The 14,868-nt window shown below is 41.6% G+C and overlaps 1 protein-coding gene across 3 annotated transcripts in view; it reads right to left on the bottom strand.

The window, feature by feature from the left end:
* The window catches only part of Rprd1b (regulation of nuclear pre-mRNA domain containing 1B), a 47,644-nt gene that overhangs the window by 23,502 nt on the left and 9,274 nt on the right, over positions 1–14,868 (bottom strand). For 2 of the 3 annotated variants that reach the window (XR_004118999.1, XM_031372573.1), the window contains exons 3-5: positions 9,265–9,398; positions 4,619–4,731; positions 2,804–2,930 (exon numbers count right to left, since the gene is read on the bottom strand). Coding sequence is in view for 2 of the 3 variants with exons in the window: in XM_031372573.1 (XP_031228433.1) it covers positions 2,804–2,930; positions 4,619–4,731; positions 9,265–9,398 (374 nt within the window). In the remaining variant the exon portion in view is untranslated. The remainder of the gene's footprint in view (positions 1–2,803; positions 2,931–4,618; positions 4,732–9,264; positions 9,399–14,868) is intronic. The other variant, XM_031372574.1, reaches the window with a different exon arrangement.

Below are 14,868 nucleotides of genomic sequence, written 5' to 3'. Positions count from 1 at the left end.
GGAATTCCATCACATAATAGTCAAAACACCAAATGCACAAAACAAAGAATATTAAAAGCAGTAAGGGAAAAAGGTGAAGTAACATATAAAGGCAGACCTATCAGAATTAAACCAGACTTCTCAACAGAAACTATGAAAGCTAGAAGATACTGGGCAGATGTCATACAGACCCTAAGAGAACACAAACGCCAGCCCAGGCTACTGCATCCAGCAAAACTCTCAATTACCACAGATGGAGAAAAGAACATATTACATGACAAAACCAAATTTACACAATATCTTTGCACAAATCCAGCCCTACAAAGGATAACAGATGGAAAACACCACCACAAGGAGGGAAACTACACCCAAAAAAAGCAAGTAAGTAATCTTCTTTCAACAAACCCAAAAGAAAATAGCCACACAAAGTAATTCCACCTCTAACAACAAAAATAGCAGGAAGCAACAATCACTAGTCCTTAATGTCTCTTAACATCAATGGACTCAATTCCCCAATAAAAAGACATAGACTAACAGACTAGATATATAATCAGGACCCAGCACTTTGCTGCATATAGGAAATGCACTTTAGTGACAAAGACAGACACTACTTCAGAGTAAAGGGCTGGAAAACAATTTTCCAAGCAAATGGTCCCAAGAAACAAGCTCGAGTAGCCATTCTAATATCATCCTGAGTGAGGTAACTCAGTCACAAAAGAACACACATGGTATGTACTCACTGATAAGTGGATATTAGCCAAAGAGTGTGGAATACTCATGATACAACTCACAGACCACATGAAGCTCAAGAGGAAGGAAGACCAAAGAGTGGATGCTTCAGTCCTACTTAGAAGGGGGAACAAAATAATCAAAGGAAGCAAAGAGTGGAAGGGACTTGGGAGAAAGAAAAAAGGGGGAGGAGAAAAAGAGGGGCAGAATCAGGTAAGGGAGGAGATAGAGGGGTTGTACAGAGGGTCAGGAAATTGAACAGAGGTGTGTAGCAATGGGGGATGAGGAACTGGGGGTAGCAACCAGAAAGTCCCAGATGCCACTAAAGCAAGTGCCTACCAGGACCCTACGGGAATGACATTAGCTGAAATACCTAATAAAGGGGAGGGAGAACCTGTGGAGACCATATCCAGGTTAGGCATCCACTCCTCCCGCCCCACCCCTCACCCTACCCCAATTGAGGGATGGGCCACCCACCCATCTCCATAATTTTAACCCAGAATTGTTCCTGTCTAAAGGAAATACAGGGACAATGAAAGACTGAAGGAAAGGTCATCCAGAAACTGCCCCACCTGGGGATCCATCTCACATACAGACACCAATCCTAGACACTATTGCTGATGCCAAGAAATGCTTGCTGACAGGAGCATGATCTTGACCAATACAGATGTGGTGCTTGTAGCCAATCATTGAACTGAACACAGGGACCCCAATGGAGGAATTAGGGGAAGGACTGAGCTGAAGGGGCCTTATCTGACAGGAGGGGAGGCCCTTGGTCCTGTGAAGGCTTGATGCCCCAGTATAGAGGAATGCCAGGGCAGTGAGGCGGGAGTGGGTGGCTGGATGGGTGAGCACCCTTACAGAAGCAGTGTAAGGGGGAAACAGAGAAAGAGCATAACATTTGAACGTAAATAAATAAATAAAATATCCAGGAAGCAGAGGGGAAACAGAAAAAAGAGCATAACATTTGAATGTAAATAAATAAATAAAATATCCAATTAAAAAAAAAGAGAGATGGAAGGGAAATGACCTGTGGAGAGAATGAGATAAAAGGATTGGCCTTTTGCAGTGAGAATACCATGTGATCTTGGCCAAGATACCTAACTTTACAGAGTCTCAATCCCTCCCTACACATGAGAATACAATTCTTCAAAGACTCATGATGTATATATAGAGTACTGCACAGAACATGCTCTTTAAAAAATTAGTTCATACTTCACTACCTTCTTCAACTCCTGTTTAGCTGGAGTGACTGTGATGAGTTCAACAATACACCTACAACTCTTGACACTGAATCACCTTCAGGCTTGTCAGTGTGCAATATATTAAACTACATAGCCGTGCACCATACATTTCTGTTACAGATCATAGTCTAGCCCTTCCTGGCCTCCGCTGTTCCACATATACACAATTTGCACTGAGTGCCAAATGATGGTATTCAGAGAGTGATGGGCTATGACACTTCGGCTCTAACTGGTCAAATCACTACTGCGTGTTTCAAAAGTTTTTTTTCATTGCGGTTTATTTTTATCTATTTATTTAAGATTTTTGTTTGTTTCTTATTTGTATGAGTGTCTGCCTGCATATATGTAAGTACATCACCTGTGACTGGTGCTGAGAGGTCAGAAGATGGCATCAGACACCCTGGAACTCATGTTAGAAGCAGATGAGCCACCATTTGAGTGCTGGGAACCAAACCCAGGTCCTATGAAAGGGTAGTAAGAACTCTTAACCTCTTAGCAATCTCTCTGGCCTTCAGATTCATTTGTATTATTTTTTATTTACATGTATGAGTACATATATGTATGCCGTGTATGTGTGAGTGTCCATAGAGACCAAGAGTACATCAGATGCCCTGAGCTGCAGTTAAAGGTAATGTTGGCTGCCCGATGCAGGTGTGTGAAATGGAGCAGGAGCTACTCTTAATGTGGAGCTACCTGCCCAGCTCCTCTGAGAACTTTCTTGTTTAGCCCATAAATGGCTTCATACATCAAGATGGCAGAGTACCCAACATCACACAGAAAGTCTCTACCTACAGATATAAGCATGACTCCAGATAGCTCTTTCTCATCTTTCACCTAAACTACCTACTCACCTGTAATTTTTTCCAGCAGTGACACATCTTGCACTTCCTGGGGCAGGGAAGCAATCTTCTGTCGAACAGTAGCATCCCCTGATGCTGCATTTTCCAGGTCCTGCAAAGCTTTGATTAACTCCTCAGTCTATAAAAGGCAAAGACAAATAATATTATCCATTAAAACATAAAGCAGTTAAAGAAAAACAGCCAGAGGCAAATGATAGAAATCATCATTCTTAGCATTAAAAACAAACCAAAAGTCACACAAACAACTGTGCTAGTTCCAGAACTTTGTGGATGGAGATGATATGGATTCTAAATGACATAAAATTGTTTTAAATCTACAAACACATAAATAAACCTCTACAGAATTCTCTTTTAAAAAAAAATTAAAGAGCATATTTTGGCAACTTAAGAATATGGATTCTAGTTCATGCTGTTTAATTTCAAATGAAGCATTATTTACAGTATAAAAGTCTATAATATAGAAAAAAGGCATAAATGCCAGATGCTGAACAGCTGTGTGTTGGCTGATTAAATTCTTTCTAGAGTTTGCTTTACAAAATAAAAATCCCTGCCAATATTAAAATGTCAAATAAATTAACTCATTAAGAGTTAAAAACAAAAAAAGCATATGCTGTGTCTATCAAAAGGGACTTACCAAACCATGAGAAAGCACAGGGTGCTGATGCACAATGACCTAAGGACAGCTGGCTCTGTAGGCAGTAATCAGAGTTCCCTGAAAGTTCATCAGCCACGCTCTTCCTCTTTAAAGGTTTTAGATGCAAAGATCTGACCTAACATCGCTATTTCTTAATCCTGTTTCACCCTTCGTTTTAACACTACACAGTGCACATGTACACACACAGGCACGCATGTACTCATGTGACCTACTTACCTATCCTATGTCCTAACCATGCATGACTATGTAGAATGCATTTAAGATAAACACAGGCAGTCTCAGCCAACAAACAGGGCATGGACAGCCAAGTGTGATGGCACACATCCGCCATCCCAGCAATAGGAAGCTGAGGCGGGAGGTCTCATATATAGCCAGGCTGATCTTGAACTCATAATCCTCCAGCCTCAGACTCCCTACTACAAGTAGTCCAGGTGTAATCTGGCCATAGCAGGAAGGTCTCGAGTTTAAAGCCAGCTGGCACTACACAGTGAGACTCTATCTCAAAACATTAAAAGTAAAACAAACAAAAAAGGACAATGACTCTGAATTATGACAGATCTTAATTCAAATTAAGATAGTTGGCAAGTTACTTAAATGCTATTTAATCTGTTTGTTTTGTGGTTCTTTTTCTTTGACAATAAACAGATGAACCAAATCAAGCTTGTCTCATAAGAGACTATATGAGGTAAATGTATCCTTAAAGGCAAACTCCCTGTTGCAATACTTATAACAGAGTGCAATAAATTTACCATCAGTGGCTCAAGACTGTCCTTAGATAATAAGCTATTTGCTTATAAACAAGAATGCTATTAGCAACAGGCGCAGCAAAGTGCCTCAGAACATCTTTATTATATCCTATAAATCTAGAGTATTTTTAACTTTTAAAAGACAAAATCAAGTCCAAACATTTTATAAAACATAAACCTGTTGTAAATGCTAGGTGTAAAAGGCGGGGTGAAGTCAGATGTCTGGGACTCTCTGAGTGTCCGTTGTAAAGGCTAGGTGTAAAAGGCGGGGTGAAGTCAGATGTCTGGGACTGAGTGTGCTGCCCTTTGACAAGCCACAGTACTGGTAACAGCACCACCTTGTGGTCATGATCTTCAGTTAAAGGTCACCTGGAGTCCAGTCACTTTGTGCCTGGGGTCACATACCAAGAGAGGGCCTGCGGAAGGATCTTGGGGAGAGTAGCTTCCAGGATAGTCATCATCTTCCTCCTCTTGTATCTGCTGAAAAGTTCGTTTTAGAGACTTCTTCTCTTCTGCTGCTAGGGAAAATAAAGGGACAAGCATGAGCTGCGCGTCCTACCTACATACGCATCCAGTGCTCTGTACAATGACCTCAGGCAAAAATTGAGGGAAAGGGGGTGTTCATTTACAGAAATGGCTTCATGATAACTTTCTTGCCAGTTATTTTAAATAGCTGTAGCTCCTTATGTTACTGAAGAGACAAAAAGTTCCTAGTCTGTCATTTCAGGTTGACTCTTTGCTACTGGAAGTAGTATGTGCCAATTATCATAAGTAGAACCTTCCTCTCTTCAAAAGAAGTAAACCGTAAAATGGTAAGACGCATGGGGCAATACAGTGAAGAAAAGCAACATGTACGAGGCGACAGAGAACACACTGCACACGAAACAGCTTTACGCTTTCCAAGGATCATTGTAGAAAATAAATAGGAGGGAGAGATTCATCAATTAAACTGTCAAAGATTTCAAGTACAAGTAGCCTTTAAACTTTCTTTAAAACCAGAATAAACCCAATTTCACTATAAAATTAAAAAAAAAAAGCTCTATTACTGAAAAATGTGATCGTACTACTGGAAGAAATTATTTACATTTCCATTCTAGAATTAACTACTTTTGAGGCTAGCAAGTTGTATTCTTTATTATACGTCCCCTGTGCTTTTACATGATTATGATAGATGTGTTAATTCTAAAACCATTTCTATTGCATCACATTGGGCAACACAAAACAAGCACAAACAACTGAGGGAAATAAATCTAAATGATAAATCTGCATTTAACAGAAATATTGGACACCAAGTATGTGCAGGGCATTGCAATGGTTTCTGTACTTTCATCTTTCCAACAATTTTGACAGAGCATTACATTACTAGAGGAAAAAGACCCAGGGAACTTAAACAACTCTCTGGCAAGACAGCCTCACCAGTACTCTTTCCACTGTACGCAAGTAGAGTTATCTTTCAAAAATTGGGTACCAGGCATCTGCCTTGGAACTTGTTGCATGTACAGAGTAACTCATCAGGATGTGCACATGTGTACTTAAGTCTCTTCTGGAACCAAGGATGCAGCTCCCGTTTTCTATTTTACACATTAGTTAGCTAAGTTGTGACAGGAAGGCCAGGCAATAGCATGAATTGCTTTTTTTCTTATGGTTTTGCTTGCGGAGAGAAGGAGAAAGGAGGCAGGCAGCCCCATTTCTGATGGAGGCTTCCTTTGTCTCACACAGTGCTATAGCAGAGAAGAGCTCGCAGGTTAGTGAAGCGACAGTCCTCAGCAGCACACTTCAGGTCTCACTGCCTGGGATAAAGCAAGTTTTCTAATATTTCAGTTCCCAAATCACAAATCATGAACCAATCACTCCTTGTCTGCAATGTCTGTCACTGACAGGCACATCAGTTCCTCAGCTGTGCCATCCCACTTCTCAGTGACAGAAACCAGTTGACATTTCATAACAATAATAAGTAGAGAATCGGCCATAACAATGAAAGCACAACAAAGACGCTGTGATGGCCCGCCATGGTGGAAGTGAATCTGAAGGTCACTCAGAGGAGCTGAGGAGCAAGTGCTTGAGAGGCAGATGCTGCAGATGAGCCTGCTGATGCCAACTTAGCAGCAAAAGGGAAGAGAGAGGATGATGGAGGAAGAAACGACCCCACAAAAACACTTGACACCACAGCAACTTTCCGAGTGTATCTAGTGACAAAAACTTGTAATCTTAGCTGGACAGAAGTTTGAGACAATTGAGAGTTCAAGGCCAGTCAGGACCACACAGTAAGACCCTGCCTCAAAATAAAGTAAAAAGTAAATAAATAGAAATCCAAAGAGGATGTTAGCTCACTGGCAGAACACTTGCCTGACATATGTGGAGTCTTTTGTGAAAGCCCCAGCCTTCAAATAATATTAAAAACAAAAAGGGACTCTTTTAGTATTTTAAAATACCAAAGGCAAGACAACCCAAACTACGCTCCAGATATTTTGTTACAATGAAAGTTACGTTATTTCAATGTTTATTTTCTGTTTTCTCTAGTGCTAAGAATGGGACTCAGGGCCTTGCCTTCCAGGCTGACCCTGTTATTCAGCCTCTTCTTAGGCAGTGGTTGATGGAGAGAGCCTTCACTCTCCAGCTCAAGCTGGCTCAGACTGCTCTTAAACTAGCAATCCTCCTGCTTCTGTCTCCTGAGTCCTAGAACTTCAGGAATGTACTATTGTGTATAGCAAAAGCAACTATTAGTTTTACTCTTTTTCTGTTCACTATATATTATAAGTAGTAGTTTAGCTGACAAAACAAAAACGCACAGAACTGAGATTTTTCTACATGGATTAAGTTCTTTTTGCATAGTTTCCATTTACACAGTCATTTTTATAGTTTTGAAAAGCAAAGACTGATATATGGTTAAGTGGAAAGCTCACTGGCATATGGTCTACATATGAACCTCACAGAACTGTGTGCACAGTAGCTGCACAACCTGTACATACTTCGCCACTATAGCATAACAGTGCCATGTGAAAGGAGCTCACCAGAACATGAACATACGAGCAAAGTAAGATTTACAGTGGTGTGGCACTGAAGAGGAGGCCTAGTGGTTAGAGAACTGGCTGTCCCACTGGGACCAGGAGGGGCAGTGAGCAGGATGTAAAGTGGAAAAAGCACAAGACTCAGGCTCTGTTCCTATCAACCACATCACAGCTCACAACTGCCTGTAACTCCAGTTCATGTATACATAATTAAAAACTTAATTAATAAAATTAAACAAATATTTTTTAAAGTTCCAAAAAAATCTTTTATTGTAAAGGCAAAATCTACAAGTTGCCGGAAAATAATGAATTACCCATGAATCAATACTACAATATAAAGGAAGTATTCAGATTTTCAAGTGAACCCTTGTGGGAAGTCATGGGTATTTAAAAGACTTGTGTAAACGATTTTGATCATCCAGGTCCTGAGAAGATAGGAGTGAGCTGCCAAGACCAGAACCCCCAGGGAGCCTGTTCAGTGTCTACTTTAAAAGATGAAGGGGAAGAAAGCCATTCTTTACACAAATGACACCAGCACATGTCACCACGAGCCTGCAAACAAGACCCAAACCCCAAAGGAGCCACTTCCAACACTGCCACATCTGTGACGGCCCCCTGGGGAGCACAAGTGATTTTTACTCCTCTGTGCTCCTTCAAAGCACATAGCACAGCCCCACACACATGGATAGTAATGCCTGACTGGACATTCCAACACAGCTTTCAAGCTTCCTTTAAGGCAAGAGATTCCCTGCTTGCCCCAGGCACTATTGAATGAAGTGTAGGGTACAGGCAAAAATGCTGTATATTTTCTCAAAACTGTAGAGTGACATTTCCAAAAGCCACAATGCTGTCACTAGTAGAACCCAAAGCAGAAAACAGCTTGCTTTTCAGGAGCATTTTTTAGCAGCTTTAAGTAAAACAACAATGGCCCAGAGCCTCAAAAGCACTTTCTTAGAAAGCCTCTTCCAGTTTACTGTGAAGAATATGTAATTTGAGACCTGGAAAAGACTGTGACAAGTACAAATAAAGGGTTGAGGCATGATATTGCCACCTGTGCTAGTCCTGGAAGTTTGGACAGCAGAGTGTGTACAGCATACCAGACAACAGAAGGGGATGGCTACATGGCCCACAGCAAGGAAGATTTGGGAACCAGAGTGGCATTCTTTAAGAATGTATTGCCACAATTGAAAAGGACAGGCTCTGAAGATGTGCATGTGTGCAGAGAAAAAGGCCAGCAAAGCATTGACAAGGGACTCAGAAACTCAGCCTGGCCAAAAAACCCAGGAGCATCAACTAGAGGACGGGTTGGAAGAAGAATCTCAAAGTGGGCTAGTTTATTTAAGTCAGAAAGGCGCCTCAAGATGGTTAGTACTCGGTACTCAGACTTGCTCCTTAGCAGTACATATAAACAGAGTCAGAACAGGGTGACAGCTTAGAAGTAGGTCATGCCAGCTAGGAGTAATCCATGGCTAACCAGAGACTGAAAAGCCAAATATTTGAACTTATTCTTTAAAGAAATAAATAACAGAAACTCTTAAGAACTTTAAAATTCACATATATACCTCATAAAGATATACCCTGGCTCAGTAAAGATGAAAATCAATATAGACAATAATCTGATAGCCATCAAAATATATAAAACCAGATTTATTACTAATAAAGCTGAGTTCTAAAAGAGCAAGAGACTTATCCATGGCCCGGCTGTGGTCAATGTCAGGGCCAGGATGAAATACTCTTTAGTCAAGCACAATTCTAAAGGACTTAATTGTTCCTCTCTCTGCCCAAGGACAGTCCCTGAAAGAGCACGGAGGGCCATGAAGAACACACAGAAAGTGAGGGATTTCGAGCATGGCATCATGAGCAAAAGAACCAGGCCTGCCCGCCTCCAACACTGCGCAAGTTCTCACCATCACTCAGGAGCATCCCTCTGAAGTCACAGAGCGGCTGGTGGATCACAGCAGCCACAGTGGCCCCACTGCAGCTTTCACGAGGGGCTGGGAGGAGCAAAGACCAAGAGCTGTAAACATGTGGTGATGTTTCTACCTTTGGGGGGAGGGCTCTTGGAGTCCTCCATAGACAGCTTCAGCTGCTGGATGAACTCGCCGCCATACACACTTCGTTCTTGCCAGATGTTCAGCAATCTTTCTAAAGGTTTTTTACAGCCTTCATCTGCCTCTCTGCCCAGAAAAGATGAAAAGATAGATATATAAGCTTATATTTTTTGTTTTTAATTAGGACAGATTTACTTTAAAACAACAACAACTGCCAAAATGATTTACACACTTAAAAAAAAATGAGGTACACCCTGTGCTACTTGGATGCTCAATCTTGAGAGAAACTACATTCCTCCCGTGTTGAGCCGGGAAGAGGCATCCAACGACTCAAAGAATCTTTTTCTCCTTTGCAAGGTGAAAGAAATAGGGAAAAGGCCTATATGACTGGTTTTAACAGACAGAAAACAAAACAAAACAAAACTGACCACATTGCTTTTGACAAACTTGGTTTTTTAGAAGACATCAATTTAAATACAATCCTAGACATATACTGGACATTACAATTAGCTAAACCTTTATGATTTTAAAAGAACACATTTAAATTTATTATATTAACATTCCACACCTACATGCACAAATATGTATGTACAATATGTATGTGCCAAAAGTGTCTCAACCACAGCAACTTTATAATGACTTTAACACTGGCTTTAGTCTGAGTTCTGTGTTAACATTCATGTATCTAATGGATAATCTTGGGAAACTCTGGAAATAATGCAGTCCTTTGTAATATTTATCTGAAAGAAAAAGTCAGGCAATCTTTTTCTGGTATGTAATACCTGAGACAGGAGCAGACAAGCAGGACGAGACTTTCTGAAGAGAGGCTCCTGCCACCTGTCTGCTCCCAGGAGCTGTCTGTTTAGTGAGATTGCATAAAAGCCAACATCTTAACCTTAATCACCTTAAGAAGGGACACCTTGAGACTCACAAGAGGCTCAGCAAGTAAATAAGCTTGCCTCCAAGCCTGACAAGCTGATTTCCACACCTGGACCACAAAGTAAAGAAAGAAAACCAATCCCTGCAAGTTTTTCAATGGCCCTACAAGTAGGCCATGCCTTTTCCCAAATAAATAAATTAATTAAAACAACTTTCAAAAAAGAGAGGCCTGAGCTGTAGCTCAGTTGGCAAAATGCTTGCCAAGCTCTGGGTCCAATCCCCAACACTGTAACCCAGCACCGAGGAGTGAAGAAGGGGAGAGTATCAGAATTCCAAGGTCATGTATTCCAGCTTCAGCGAGTTGGAGGCCAGGCTCAGATATATAAAACTATACCAAAAAGGGGAGGGGAAAAGACCTCCACATCTTAGGGTTGAAGTCAAATATCTTTACTAACAACATCAAGAATACCAAATTCAACAGACAGGAACTCTACCCACCCTCTGCACTGACAGCACTTCTGTGAAGTCTATGCGAACACTCAGCCTGGTCCTGCCAAGTGTCCTACTTATAAATTACTAGTAGCAAGTCCACTACACTGAGATCAAAGTATAAACTGAGATCAAAGTACTATGTCAGGAAATGTATAAGTTAATTTTTTTTTTCAACTCAGAGGTAAGTCCTAGGGAAACAGGAAAACCCTTCTGCTACATCTTAAAGAGCTAGCTATAAGCATGCACTCTGGGGTTTATGCTAAGACACTCTCTTTCTTCAGTGTATGCAGAAATGAGTTACTCTCGCTCTCTCCTCTGCCAACAACCTGGCCCAAGGGGAAGCCGTTTTGCTGGCTTCTCCAATAGCCTCATTACTGCTCTCCTGCTTCCGGCCCTCCGACAGCCTACTCTCCAGTTGGAATAATGTAATTCTAGTTGCGGAGGGAAAGCATCTCTTGTTTCTTTCCACTCTCCTCAGAACAAAGTCCTTACAAGCCCTCAAGGCTTTCTGACCTTACCTACCTACTCTGGTCATTAGGCCTGGAGTCTAAGTCAGGTATGCCTCAGGTGGCCTCAGGTCTGTCCTTCCCTCCTCCCCAGCCCCACAGACTGGCCCTCCTTGCTCTGCTTCCCCTGGTTTCACACAGCCCATCTCTCTCACTCACTGTACAGAAGGCCTGTTTACTCTTTCCATCTGAGTGCAACTTCCTGACAGAAGAGGCTTGGGTTTTCCCTCACAAACACCATATTGGCTGAGTCAATCTTTTTTGAAATAGATTTTTAAAATTTTTATATAAATCCATTTGATTTCCACATCCAAAGACCTCCACATCTTAGGGTTGAAGTCAAATATCTTTACTAACAACATCAAGAATACCAAATTCAACAGACAGGAACTCTACCCACCCTCTGCACTGACAGCACTTCTGTGAAGTCTATGCGAACACTCAGCCTGGTCCTGCCAAGTGTCCTACTTATAAATTACTAGTAGCAAGTCCACTACACTGAGATCAAAGTATAAACTTTGATTCTGAGTCAAAGTAATTCAAGTCACAAATTAAACTAACCAGTTTGAAGTAAGGCACTGTGGTGAAATGGATGTCACTATGGGACCTGAAATCAGATGTGGCTAGAGCAGGAAAGCAGTTGACAAAAGCAGGGGCACTACCTTTTCAGGTTACATGGACTTCACTCTACACTGAGAGTTCTTGAGGCTGGGAATGTCGATCACTTGGCAGTGTGCTTGCCTAGCATGTACAAAGCCCTGAGTTTGATCCCCAGCACTGCATAAACTGGGCATGGCGGTGCATGCCTGGAATCTCAGAACTCTAAGGGGGAAGGCTGGAGAATCCATTCAAAGCCACTCCTGACCATACAAATTCTTTGAAAGCTAGCCTGGGCAGCATGAAAACTTCTCTCCAAAACAAAATAAATAAATAATGTGTATGTGAGAACCGTCTAAATGAAAAGCATTTTTAAACTATTTGCTATTAAGCCACCAAGAGGGCTCAGCCACACAGTCCCTGCTGTGATGCTCTGCCTCCCTGCAGCCCAGAAGAGAAGCTGGCAGCATGAACTGAAACCTTTGCAACCATGAGCCCCATAGATCCTTAATCCCATGTTTCTCTCTGGCATTCTTTCACAGTGACAGAAAGCTAACACAAGAACGAACCTGGAGATGGGGGTGAGGTTGGGAGTGGGGTTCAGGACACTGCTCCACTCTCAAATGATCTGGGTGTCTCACCTGTGTGAACAACATGGCTCTAGGTGAATGTCTACTTACTTTGCAGGAATAGTGGCAGAAGTGCCCTCCACCAATCTTAGAGAAGGCTCTGGGTGCTGAGTCTCTTCCCACCTTCTGTCATAATTACCCATGCACCTTTCCTCTTTGATGATTTTTCTGTATCCCTGGGTGCAATAACAACCATGACACCTAGGAAATTACCCACCTGGGAGAAGTATGAAGACCCACAAACAACTAGGGATTATCATGTATTTGGCAACAACTCCTAATTTACCTCTCAAGAAATTAAGTCTAGAATCAGATATTAAGGCCACCACGACTGACAACCTGAGTTAAATCCCTGGGACGCACATGGTAGACGGAGTGAACTGACTTCTGGACCTCTATGTGTTTGCTGTAGCACATGTACACACACGAGTGTGTATGCACACAAATGAAATTTTAGGATTTTTTTTTTAAAGAAATTAGTTTTTTTGTTTTTTTGTTTTAAAAGAATTAGGTTTTTTTTTTTTTTTTAAGAAATTAGGGGGAGAGGGGTCCTGGAGAGATGCTCAGCAATCAACAGCACTTGCTGCTGTTTCAGAGGACCCAGATTTGATTCCCAGAATCCACATGGCATTTCACAACTGCCTGTAACTCCAATTCCAGGAACTCTGATGCCCTGTGTGGTCTCTAGGTACTAGGCACACATGTGGTCATAGTAGGCACACTTGTAGACATAATGCCCATATGTATAAAGTAACAAAAATTAAAGTTTTTGTGAACTTTATACTAGTTTACCCATGTGTCCATCCATAATTACCACTTAGAACCAGCCACCTCAAATTTAACATGGCCAAAACAAAACAAAAGTCACTTCTTTCCCAAAATCTTCTTCCCAGTCTTCCATTCAGACCAGCCATCTCTTCCTTGCCTTAATAGTAGCTCCCATTTCAAGGAATCATGTACATTTTACAAGGGCAAAGACTCCAACTACAAAATAAGCATCCAATAAATGGAGAGAGCCGTCTCACTGCAAATGTCTGAACCAACCTCACCTTAGCCAGCACCACAGCAACACTCCTTCTGAGCTCCAGCTTCCCTGCTCTTCACAACCCATTCTCTACATGAGCCTTTCATATATATGGTTTGCGTGTGCGTGTGCGTGAGTGTGTGCGCGCGCGTTGTTATCTACCTTCAGTACTGAGACAGGGTCTCTCAATTGTACCCAGAGATTGCTGATTCAGCTAGGCCTTTTACCTACTGAGTCATCTCTTCTTTTTAAAGGCATCTAGTAGAAGTCTTTAAAAATTATTAATTTGCCTGGTCTACAGAGTGAGTTCCAGGACAGCCAGGGCTACACAGAGAAACCCTGTCTCGAAAAACAAAACAACAACAACAAAAAAAGAAGCCGGGCAGTGGTGGCACATGCCTTTAAACACAGCACTTGGGAGGCAGAGGCAGGTGGGTTTCTGAGTTCGAGGCCAGCCTGGTCTACAGAGTGAGTTCCAGGACAGCCAGGGCTACACAGAGAAACCCTGTCTCGAAAAATCAAAAAAAGAAAAAAAAAATTATTAATTTGCCAGGCAGTAGTGGTGCACACTTTTAGTCCCAGTATTTGGGAGGCCAGCCTAGACTATAGAGTAAGTTCCAGAACAGCTAGGGCTACCCAGAGAAACCCTGTCTCCAAAAACCACAAACAAACAAACAAAATAAACAAAAGTAAAAACTTTCTCTACAATATAAAAAGATATAAACTTATCACCTTATCATACATTAGAATAGTTAACTAAAAAGAGATACATCTGCTAACATAGTAAACTTTTCTTTCTGGTACAAGTTTTACCAAAAGTGCTTACTCATGACTTTACAAATGGTTAAACTTTTCACGAACTGTCCATGGCAGCACAATTAACAAATGGATTAAGAGGAGAAAAGATCCTAGTTATACGGTTAGGTTTTGGGTTTTGTTTTGTTTTCTCTGTCCAATTTTACCTGGGCTTTTTATAATGTCTATGGGAATGTTTTCATTCGCTGGCTTACAGTTCTTGACTGAGGTCCTATCAGAATAGACTCCGAGGGAATATGGAACCACTGCGTTCTTCTCCTCCCTGATCTCATCTGGGGCCACATCTCACTTATTTACCACATCCATCCCATCCTGCTCCTCCTGAGGTGTCACCTCCTTCCCCGTGATGCCTGGAGAAGAGCCCTCCCTAGAGCACTGTTCTACTCAACTGTGTCCATGTCATTTCAAAGTGTCCTGCTCACTTCACTGTTCTCTGCTTTCCTCCTAGCTGTCCCCAAGCTCAGACTAGTGTGTGGCACAGAACAAGCACATGTTCAATAATGAATGTGTAACTACCTCCAAAATTTAAAGAATACAAGGTACATGTGAGCATAACTTGTTCATAGTCTAGTTATTTAAACCACTACTCAAATCAAATCTATGCTATGAACATTGTGCTTTCTCTGAATTCAAAGTTTTTTTTTTTTTTTTTT

The sequence above is a fragment of the Mastomys coucha genome, unplaced genomic scaffold, assembly GCF_008632895.1.
Source record: "Mastomys coucha isolate ucsf_1 unplaced genomic scaffold, UCSF_Mcou_1 pScaffold15, whole genome shotgun sequence".
Classification (NCBI taxonomy): domain Eukaryota; kingdom Metazoa; phylum Chordata; class Mammalia; order Rodentia; family Muridae; genus Mastomys; species Mastomys coucha.
The sequence above is the reverse complement of the archived record's forward strand: the minus strand, read 5'-3'. Positions and strand labels throughout refer to the sequence as shown.